An 11,314-nucleotide genomic window follows, 5' to 3' on the forward strand; every position below is an offset into this window, starting at 1 on the left:
CAAGGGGAAATGAGGGAATGTTATAATATTGGACATGTTGTTATAACCCGACAATAAAATGTTTAAAAAAAAAAAAAAAGGAAGGCCGAGCGCCGAAGAATAGATTCTTTTGAACTATGGTGCTGGAGAAGACTCTTGAGAGTCCCTTGGACTGCAAGGAGATCCAATCAGTCAATCCTAAAAGAAATCAACCCTGACTGTTCCCTGGAAGGGCAGATAATGAAACTGAAGCTCAAATACTTTGGCCACCAAATGAGAAGGGAGCACTCACTGGAGAAGAAGACCCTGATGCTGGGAAAGACTGAAGGTCAAAGAAGACGGCAACGGCAAAGGATGAGATGGTTGGACAGTGTCAGTGACGCAACGAACATGAAATTGAGCCAACTTCAGAGGACAGCGGAAGACAGGAGGGCCTGGCGGGAGCTGGTCCATGGGGTCGCGAAGAGTCGGACTCGACTGTGCAACTGAACAACAACAAAAGTGTTACCCCAAATCTCATCATGTTATATGTTAATTTGCTGTTCATTCTCTGGCTATACGTTTGAAGCTTAACTGCCATTCCGATGTATTTGGGAAAGCGTGCCTTGCACACGAATGCTCATCCCTTGAATGAACCTCTGTTGGCCTTAAAGGTGCCACCGGACTCTACATTTGCTCTACTGCTTCAGACCAGCACGGCTGACCCCCTGGATCTACCTCCTCCACCAGGTTTCCCTGAAGCTGGCTCCAGAAAGCAACTTTGCTATGGTTGTGCACACAAGGACCGCGGGGAGGACAAGCCTCAAAGTGACGGTGCAGACTCTGCACGCAAACACCAGGCAGTTCGAGGGGAACCTCGCTGAGCTCTCGGACGAAGTGCAAGTGCTGGTAAGGCTTCTCCAAGCAGAACCTTTGCTAGTTCACCACAGCCATACCCTGCTGTGCCTCCAAGGGGCTGAAGGAATCAAGCACGGGGGTTCATTTTACCATCATTACAACCCAGCGAGGGAGTTTAGGATGAGTGGCTGTTGCCACTGAGAAGGGAATTCAATCCATATGTCCTTCTAGCCCTGTGATTTCACCACACTTGGCCCACATTTTAGAAGATGGTACTAACCTGGGAGAACCGGGTTTGATTCCCCACACTTCCACATGCAGGTGCTGGTGTGACCTCGGATCAGTCACAAGTTCTCTCAAGGGCAGTCCTCGAAAGAGCTCTCTCAGCCCCACCTGCATCACAGGGTGTCTGTTGTGGGGAGGGGAAGGGAAAGGAGACTGTAAGCTGCTCTGAGACTCTCTTGGGTAGTGAAGGGCGGGATATAAATCCAATCTCCTCCTCCTCCTCCTCCTCCTCCTCCTACTACTACTACTACTACTACCACCACTACCACCACCACTACAAGGCTTCACATTGTTCCACATAATCCTGAACCACAGTCCTGTTTTTCCTCCCTTACCTGCTTGAGCAGAGGACCACATTGTTGTGTTCTCAGCAGTGAACAACACTAAATATATGCTTAGTAGTTTTTTTTAAATCACCTTTAAAAAAATGAACCTCGGCCTCTGTGCCCTGTTGTTGGCCGTCCAGAGGAACTGGTAGGCCACTGTGTGAGACAGGATGCTGGACTAGAGGGACCCTCACTGGTCTGATCCAGCAGGGCTCTTCTGATGTTCTTATGAGGGGAAGGCCTCGGCCTCTCTGCCCTGTAGTTGGCCCTCCAGAGGAACTGGTTGAGGCCACTGTGTGAGGCAGGATGCTGGACTAGAGGGACCCCCACTGGTCTGATCCAGCAGGGCTCTTCTGATGTTCTTATGAGGGGAAGGCCTCGGCCTCTCTGCCCTGTAGTTGGCCCTCCAGAGGAACTGGTTGAGGCCACTGTGTGAGGCAGGATGCTGGACTAGAGGGACCCCCACTGGTCTGATCCAGCAGGGCTCTTCTGATGTTCTTATGAGGGGAAGGCCTCGGCCTCTCTGCCCTGTAGTTGGCCCTCCAGAGGAACTGGTTGAGGCCACTGTGTGAGGCAGGATGCTGGACTAGAGGGACCCCCACTGGTCTGATCCAGCAGGGCTCTTCTGATGTTCTTATGAGGGGAAGGCCTCGGCCTCTCTGCCCTGTAGTTGGCCCTCCAGAGGAACTGGTTGAGGCCACTGTGTGAGGCAGGATGCTGGACTAGAGGGACCCCCACTGGTCTGATCCAGCAGGGCTCTTGTTATGTTCTTATGAACCTCTTGCATGGGTGGAAGCGCCATTGGTGGAAGAAGCAGGTGAGGGGACTTTGCCTGCTCCCCTTTTCTTTGCTTTGTGGCTTTTTTGCTAATAGATCACACACACACCCAGCCAGTTTGCCACTCACAGGGGACTGCTGGGGAAGGCCGGAAAGGTCTGCCTCTGCCAGCACCTTCTCTGGCGGTGCATAGGCTCTAACCCATTGTAGGATCTGACCCATTGTCCTGGTGTTGATTTTTTTTGTTATCCATTAAAAGCAAAAAGGATATCTCTCTGCACCCCTTACAAATGCTTAAGATTAATATAGTAGGATGACAAGAATGGAAAAGGAGCAGTTAAAGATAACAGAGCTCCTGTAATTTTAACAGTTGCTTAGAAGAGAGGATGTTGGTAGATGCAGCTTCTCTGGCAGTGGTGAGAAAAACGACCCCTTTCCAGTGGAACTGTTAGACAAAGGAGTCTTACTGCCCTCCTTTGCACTGGGGTCACCTAAGCAATTAATGTGAAAATGGGGGGGGGGGGTTGTTCCTGCCCTTTCCTCTGTCCTTACAGGTGTTTGACAAGCTTCAGCTTCTCTCCCCAGAGTGCCCCACAGAACAGATTCTGATGTCCATGAATTCAGAGCTCAGGCTGCTCTCTAACAGGTACTGGAGTAGATACGGGTGGGGCAGGGGAGGGAGGAGGGCAAAGATCAGAAAGAACAAGGCTGCGTTTTCACCCAAGATGCTGCGGGGCAGAAAAAACTAGCTTGCAGTAAAGAGTCTCATTTTCCCCTCTGAACAGTTATGACTGATGTGAAGGAACAGACTTGTAAACCTTCCCTATTCTTCTAAATTGCTCTCCGGGAGGTCAGAACAAGTCGTGTGGCTAACCAGAGTCTCCACTCAGCAGTGGTGCTCCCTTCCCTTGCTCCTCAGGGTTGCCAAAAACAAACTGAGTAACAACTGCTGCCAACAGTGACTCTGAGAGTATCTCCAGCTAAACAGTGTTGCACATCTAACACTCTAGCTGTGTTGCCATTTAGAGTTGCCACACTTCCCACTTCACTCCTACAAACTAGTACAGGGGAAATCTATCACAGCTTCACAATTTCAAGCTATCACATTTCAGGGATAGCAAGCTTACCCTCTTCCCCTCCCCATACCTCACTACAGATAGCAAGACCATAGGTGTAGTGTATTTCCAGAGATAAGACTTACTGCATTCAAAATATAACAGCGTTGAATAAATGAATAAAAAGAATACACATGGTCTGTTCAAGCATTCAAGCTGAGCAAGGGCACAAAGAAAAGGTGAAAACATTTTCCCCACACTCAAACCAATCTTCATGGCTTATGCTGATCCACGGAACAGAGAAAGATGGAAGAGAGGAATTTCGTTGTGGTCTCTGTGCAATCCCACACATGGGTTGGGCGCCTGTGCACAACCTCAACCAGAGAAACTTCTAGAGCTTTGCCTCAGAAAGCTTTTGGCGGGCTCTCAACTCTAAATGGCAACACAGCTAGAGTGCTAGATGTGCAACACTGTTTAGCAGGAGATACTCTCAGAGTCACTGTTGGCAGCAGTTGTTACTCAGTTTGTTTTTGGCAACCCTGAGGAGCAAGGGAAGGGAGCACCATTGCACAGATGACCACTCAAAGATCATCAGTTACAGGTAAGCAACCTGTTTTTCTTCTCTGGGTCCTGAAAATTTATAATCTCCCCTTGGGAGAGTTCCCCCGACCCAGGGTCATTCAGCCTTTCCTGCTTCAAGAGGCAGGGTCTAGCCACTTGGCTCTTAGCGGTCTCCGTCCCTTTAGGCGCAACATTCCAGCAAGGTGTGACATGGGAAACCATTGTCCTACTTCAGTCAAGGACAGTAGCTTATGTAAGTCCTAAAGTACTCTGCGCCTGGAACTTGATAGTTCAGTTCCCCTGATCTTGGTTCATTTCTGCCCCCCCCCCAACTGCTGTCTGAAATTACTTTGGACCTTTGGGAGATCCAGTCACTGATTCACAGATTTTAAGAGAGGCGTTTGACCAGCTGTCTCTCCACTGCCATGTTTCCCCCCCCCTCCGTGTTTTAAAATTTTCTTTGTCATTCAGGCTGGCTAGCTTTTTCACAAGAATTATCTGTTGCTGACTGCTTCCTGGCATGCTCCCTGCATTCTGCTACCACCGTTTCACGGTCTGTGTCTGTGACACTTTAATGATTATTTCTATGCCAACCTGAGCAGAGAGGAATGGCAGGGTATAATTATTATTTTGATAAAATAAATAAATAAAACCATCTCAACTGTTCATCCTTGCAGGGACTGCTCGATAAGCAGCCCTGCCTCCTAACTGGGCCGTCTGCTGGTTTATTCAAAAACCAAAATATGTAACAAGCTCAGAGCATGGAGACACTCGATTGCTTGAGCATAGCAGTAGAAAAGAGCAAGAGTCCAGTAGCATCTTAAAGAATAACAAAATTTGTGGCAGGGGATGAGCTTTTGTGAGTCACTGTATCTGAAGAAGTGAGCAGTGACTCACGAAAGCTCCTACCCTGCCACAAATCTTGTTAGTCTTTAAGGTGCTACTGGACTCTTGCTCTTTTCTACTGATACAGTGTATAGAAATATTGATTTCTAAAAGTCTCATGCCTTCTCCTGTGATGTCTTTTGATAACATGCTGTGTCTTATTTCCTCTCAAGCCAAATGGCCTATCCATTTGCCCAGAGAAACTTTATAACCATGCCATATAACCACACATTCTTTCACACCTCTAAGGAAAGAGGCAGACCTGATGGCTCCTGGCTCTGCCTCACATTCAACAAGTCACATAGGCGATGGAGAAGCTAGAAGCTGGGTCACCTGACTGCAGGAGGAGTTCCCAAACTTCTAGCCTATCCCCACACATAGCTGTGACAACCAACAGTTGGGCACATCCCCTGTCCACTCGTGATTGGCTGCATGGCCACAGCTAATCATGACTAGATGGGGGTATAATTGTTTGATCCCAATGAGAGAGAGTCTCTTGCTCTCTGCTCCTGTTCTCTCTGCTTGTTTTATTGCAGCTGAAATGCAGCCCTTGAGGGACAAAGGGTGGCTTTGTGAACTGGATGCATGCTTGCACAAGATGGGATTCCTACTCAAAATCCCTTGGTGCTAACTGGATTATCACAATGGACAATCTTGAACTCTTGGATGATATCCTGACTTGGTAACTATGAATCATTAATGTTTACTTAAGGCAAACAGCCCTACCCTTTATTATTTCTGTAATCTTTTATAGTCTGTCTGCAATGCTCTGTACTGAATAAAAATTATTCTTTTTTTTCTAAATGGTCTCTGGTGTTGTACCTGAGTTCCAAGTCTAAATCTGGTGGCTAACCCTAACCACATATGCTACCTCGGTAAGAGTGTGCATCTCTAAGTGAGTTGCTAATGTGTTTCGTCCCAGGTGCCAACTAAGGGTTTGGAATCTCTCCCTTAGGAAAGGCAGGGACTAGTGAAAAGAGGTTCTGGTGGCACATTGTTCTGAAACCAGAGAGGGTTTACACGATCTCGTGGTTTGTTGTTTAATGTACTGTAAAAGTACAGGGTTCCCTCCCATTCCTGGACTGGCTTGGGTGGGTGATACCTGTACATACAGACGGACTAACACAGCTACCCATCTTGATCTATCTCCATGGAAGGCACCACATTTAGCCGTACAGAATGGAAATCCATCAACCTTGTGAGGTATCTGAAGAAGTGAGCAGTGACTCATGAAAGCTCCCACCCTGCCACAAAGCTTGTTAGTCTTTAAGGTGCTATTGCTCTTTTCTATTGCTACAGACAGACTAACATGGCTTCCCATCTTGATCTCTCTGAAGAAGTGAGCCGTGACTCACAAAAGCTCCTCCCCTGCCACCGATTTAGTTAGTCTTGAAGGTGCTGCTGGACTCTCGCTCTTTTCTACTGATACAGACAGACGCACACGGCGACCCACCTTGTTCTGCTTCCTTGAGTGTTAGTCAGTGGAAAGTCCCAGGACTTTCAGCATCCCATGGTGCGGTCCATGTTAGTATACAACACATGGCTTACCTCCCCAACATGGGCCATCAGGTAAATTGCTCCAGCTGCCCCAGTTCATACCAGGGGGGGCTCACGCTCACTCTTTTTTCCTTCCCTAATTCAGGGACGGGGCAGCCTTTGTGAGCTCCCAGCTCCTGCAGTGCTACCCCAACTCCTCCGTCATCGAGGAGGACCGGCACGGCCTCATCAAAGCAGGAGCTGTCACAGGGACTGCCGTGCTGGAGCTGACCTCCTTGGAACCTTTCGGAGTCAACCAGACGGTCATCACCGGAGTGCGGGTAAGGACAGTGTGTGTGTGTGGTCAATAGTAGCATGGTTAAAGTGTTGGAGACCCCGATTAAAATCCCCACTCTGCCACAGAAAGCTCGCTGGGTGACTTTGGGCCCAGTCATACATACTCAGCCTACCCTACCTCACAAGGTTGTTGGGTAGATAACACAGAGGAGAAGAGAAGGATGTAAAGTATTTGGGGTGCCCATTGGGGAGAAGGGCAGGGGTATAAACAAGTAAGTAAATCTTGGTCATGGTTGTTGTAGGGCTCTTTAGCTTGGAGAAACGACGACTGAGGGGTGACATGATTGAGGTTTATAAGATTATGCATGGGATAGAGCAGGTAGAGAAAGAGGTACTTTTCTCCCTTTCTCACAATACAAGAACTTGTGGGCATTCAATGAAATTGCTGAGCGGTCGGGTTAGAACAGATAAAAGGAAGTACTTCTTCACCCAAAGAGTGATTAACACATGGAATTCACTGCCACAGGAGGGGGTGGTGGCTACAAGCATGGACAGCTTCAAAAGGGAATTAGATAAGTATATGGAGCAGAGGTCCATCAGTGGCTATTAGCCACGAGGTATAGATAGGGGCTCTGGGGCAAGTGATGCTCTGTCTTTTTGGTGCTTGGGGGGGTGTGTGACAGTGGGAGGGCTTCTAGTGTCCTGGCCCCACGGGTAGACCTCCTGATGGCACCTGGTATTTTTGGCCACTGTGTGACCCAGAGTGTTGGACTGGATGGGCTTTTGGCCTGATCCAACATTGGCTTCTCTTATGTTCTTATGTTGCTGTTTTTTTAAATGAGGCCACTCTGAGGCCTTTTTTTAATTATTTCTTTAAATATGTGTGTGCGCATGCGTGTGAGTGTGTGTGTACCTGGAAGTCATGGCGACCTCTGGTGGCTGACCCCTACTGGAGGCCTGGAGGTTATTCAGAGAGGTGGCTGAATAAAGCCTGACCCCGCCTCCCGACTGCTGCCCCCCCTTACTTTCAATGCACCTGGGCCCCCCTTACTTTCAATCTTTAGGAGGCAGTTAAACAGTTTTATGGAGTCCAAGGCTGAACCCCGTGGGTCCCCAGGGCAGATGTACACAAGTAACCAGACTACTGGTGGACCTCCTGATGGCACTGGTATTTCTGGCCACTGTGGGATACAGAGTGTTGGACTGGATGGGCCTTTGGCCTGATCCAACATTGGCATCTCTTATGTTCTTATGTTCTTATTGTTAATTCTTTTTTTTTTAAATTTCCCTCTCCTAAAATGGAGAGAAGTTTTGCTTTTACAATTCAGAAAGTTAGGAAGGGTATATAGAGGGATAAAGAAAAGTGTTGAGTGATGTTAAATATTAGTATGTTAATCCTTTAAAATTAAAGTTAAAGTCAATAGCTTCTTCCGTTGTTGGACGATTCTCTTTTCATCTCTCTTGTTCAAAACCAGGTCAACATGTTAGTAATGTCCTTTTGGGATTAGTATTACTTTTAAAGCATTATCCGAAATAGTCTTTAAACTTTGGGGTGTTTCCCTTTTTTGTCCCTCAAGTTATACTTTATGCCAGTCGCTCCTTTGACTTTCTCCTCCTTCACCTCTCCCTCCGAGCTGCTGTCATCTCCGCTGGCTCCTGACATCCACTTGGCAAGTTCTGCTTCTTCTTCTGTACTGGCGTGCCTCTTCAAAAAGTCTTGAGCCTTGAAGATAGAATCTATCTTTTCTCTTCTGTCTTTAAATTTAAAGACCAGTCCTTCGGGCACCAACCACCTGTAACTGATTTGGTGATTTTGTAAGAAAATGGTCAGTCCTTTATATTCCTTTCTTTTCATTCTGATTTCAAATGGAACATCTTTCAAGATCCTGATCGTTTGATCTCCAATTTTCAAGGGTGTTGCTGAGACTGCTTTTAAAATCTGATCTCAGAGACGTTACTTTGTAAATTTCACCACCACTTCCGCCGGCAACTTATTTTTCTTTGTAAAGTTGGAATAGGCTCGATAAGCCAAATCCATCTCTTCTTTTATTTTTTCCGCTTCATTGCCAGTCAGTGGTGCTAGAGCTGTTGCCAAAATGTCTCTGAGGTCCTCCTTTTCCTCTTCCTTCAACCCTTGGAATCGAAGCTAATTATTCCACTTCTATCTCTGGCCTTGAAGATGATAAGAATTGTGCAGGCCAAGAGACCAATTAGTAACAGCTGTAGAATAGACCAGGCCCCTTACTATTCACAGGAACCCTTGAGTGGAAGGCCAGGGGAGCTTTGCCTCACACATTGCATTTGGTTAAGTTTAGTAGTGGTCCCGAGTAGTGATTTTAAATCTCAGTTTTATGTTTTCAATGTATTTTGTTCTACGTATTTCATCTACGTTTGTAAGCCGCTGTGAACTCCGTAAGGAAGAAAAACAGCTGGTAAGTGTTCTAATTAAATCAATAAAATAAAAATAATCCTTGTGAAGATTTCACAGCGCTGCTCACTGCAAAACGGTGGGACACTTACCACAGAGAATAGTATTGCTGGATTTGTAGAGGCGCTCTCTATCTGTAATCTTCCACAATGTCCTGGGGACGCCTTTGTGTACCTAAACTTGGTAGATTTCTGCTGCCACCAGGAATTAAAAATTCCAGATCTCTCTCTCTGCTGGTAGAATGACCTAGGGTCTGTGCATTTCAGAGGACTATGTGGTCCTGAGGAAGTACTGTACTGATTTTGGGATAAGTTTAAACAAAAATTGATTTATTTAATAAAGAGCAAAATAGGTTTCTGGTTATTTTGAACAGTTACTGAAGAAAGGAACTTGTAAATATAACTGACAAAGCTTGGTGCCACAAACAGTGCCAAACTTCACTCAGTATACTCTTTCATATATATATCCACCCAGGCTAGTCTCTTTGTTTTATTCACACTGAATGGAATCAACTCTATTAGTCACACAGACTAAACTGTTGGTCTTATTCACACAGAATTAGACTCAAAATTCCATAGTCACACAGACCATGTTCTCTCTTCAAACTTTACACACAGAATCCTCTCAGAACATCTCCTCCCACACTCTCAGTCAGCAGCCAATTTAATCACACTCATCTCCCCCTGTCGCTCTTACATTACTGCAGTCAAACTCAACATTTAAAGGAACACACACACCAAAACATGGAATCATTACAGCCTATGTAGCAGTCGAGCCATGCAACTGAACAGCATCTGTCTGATATAGAAATTAAGACATCCTTTCCTTTCCAGGTGGCCCCGGTGTCCTACCTGCGGCTCAGCAGCTTTCCCAAGCTCTACACGGTCAGCAGAATGCCCCTGCGCGCCTTTCCCTTGGGCATGACCCTTACCTTCACGGTTCAGTTCTACGACAGCACTGGGGAGAAATTCCACACGCAGAACACTCAGCTTTACCTTGCCTTGAACAGGTACGGTCCTGGAAAGACACACCGGACACAGAGGCGGGGTGATATTTGGGGAGCATGATTTAATTTCAGGGCCACCACTCCACAGGCTGTGGGGAAGCTGCCTCCTGGGTTTGGTAGCTCTGGAGTGTTGGCCGGCCACAGCTTTGAAGGGTCCGTGCATGCAAATAAACGGTCTCCAGCAAGAATCTCCAACCAGTCATCAGTTACAAGCGACCAGCAGCTACCGGGCTCCTGAAGAGTAGTTCTCAACCCAGGTTGTGCAGCCAAGGAGGATCAGAATGCCGATGCCCAGCTGGGTGTCTGCATCCTGGCCATGACTTGCCAGCCTGCCCAGGCCCTTTCTCACCCAGTTAGAGACACCCGAGAGATTTCCTGGGTGCGTACGTGAGGGAGGAATCAGAACATCAACTCCCACCTGGCTCTTTCTGGGTTCCATCCTCTGTGACTGCTAAGGTGCTCCGTTTCATCCCAGGTTCTCCTTTGCATCACAAATCCAGGCCCTTGGGGTCCAAAGGAGAAATTTCGGGGGGGGGGGGAGTACTTTTTTTTTCGGGATATTTTTTTCATTTTGCAGAAGTAGCTCTTGTTAAAGAAACAGTTGGGAACCCCTGATCCTCAGGTATGGTTTCATGGCTTGGATCCTACAATTCTGTTTCACTGGTAGCAGAGCTTTCCTGCTGGTCGAGATTTTTTAAAAAATACTTTCCTTCACAAAAACAGAGAAGAAGAACAAAAGGAAAAAGGTTAAAATCCAGCAACTAAGATTTTAAAAAATAAGTTTAAAAAAGCATAAATATAAGACAAAAATATAACAGTGGTGGTGAATCTACACATAAGTTTCTATAAACAGTTTCCAAATATCTAAAAATAGGTCCATATTCCCTGACCTGGGTAGTCCAGGCAAGCCAGATCTTGTCAGATCTCGGAAGCTAAGCAGGGTCGACTCTGGCAAGATCTTCTTCGTGGTCTCTGTGCTTCACACCAATGGGTTTAGTGCGCCTGCGCTGACCCAACCGGTGCTGTAGCAAGCTATGTTTCAAAGGATTTTCGCGCGAGTCCCACTGAGCATGCGCAGGAACCCCAGCGCGCATGCCCAGAGGGGACGGGCGCGGAGATCCCGCCAGTTCTCTCTCTACCGCCGCGTTGAAAGGACCTTTTTGCCTTTCCTCCTGACCGGATAGCTGTTACTGCCTTCGGGCCTTTACCTTATTTCTTGTTTCTTAGGATCATCCTTTATTTACCAGCGCGCATGCCCAGAGGGGACGGGCGCGGAGATCCCGCCAGTTCTCTCTCTACCGCCGCGTTGAAAGGACCTTTTTGCCTTTCCTCCTGACCGGATAGCTGTTACTGCCTTCGGGCCTTTACCTTATTTCTTGTTTCTTAGGATCATCCTTTATTT

General features: G+C 47.1%; 1 protein-coding gene across 1 annotated transcript in view; it reads left to right on the forward strand.

The window, feature by feature from the left end:
• NUP210L (nucleoporin 210kDa like) overlaps window positions 1-11,314 on the forward strand; it is an 84,208-nt gene that overhangs the window by 43,046 nt on the left and 29,848 nt on the right. The window contains exons 16-19 of the mRNA XM_015411718.1: window positions 709-867; window positions 2,759-2,850; window positions 6,348-6,522; window positions 9,740-9,915. Of these exons, the coding sequence (XP_015267204.1) occupies window positions 709-867; window positions 2,759-2,850; window positions 6,348-6,522; window positions 9,740-9,915 (602 nt within the window). The remainder of the gene's footprint in view (window positions 1-708; window positions 868-2,758; window positions 2,851-6,347; window positions 6,523-9,739; window positions 9,916-11,314) is intronic.

Source organism: Gekko japonicus, unplaced genomic scaffold (assembly GCF_001447785.1).
Source record: "Gekko japonicus isolate JY-2015 unplaced genomic scaffold, Gekko_japonicus_V1.1 scaffold175, whole genome shotgun sequence".
In the NCBI taxonomy this organism is placed as follows: Eukaryota; Metazoa; Chordata; class Lepidosauria; order Squamata; family Gekkonidae; genus Gekko; species Gekko japonicus.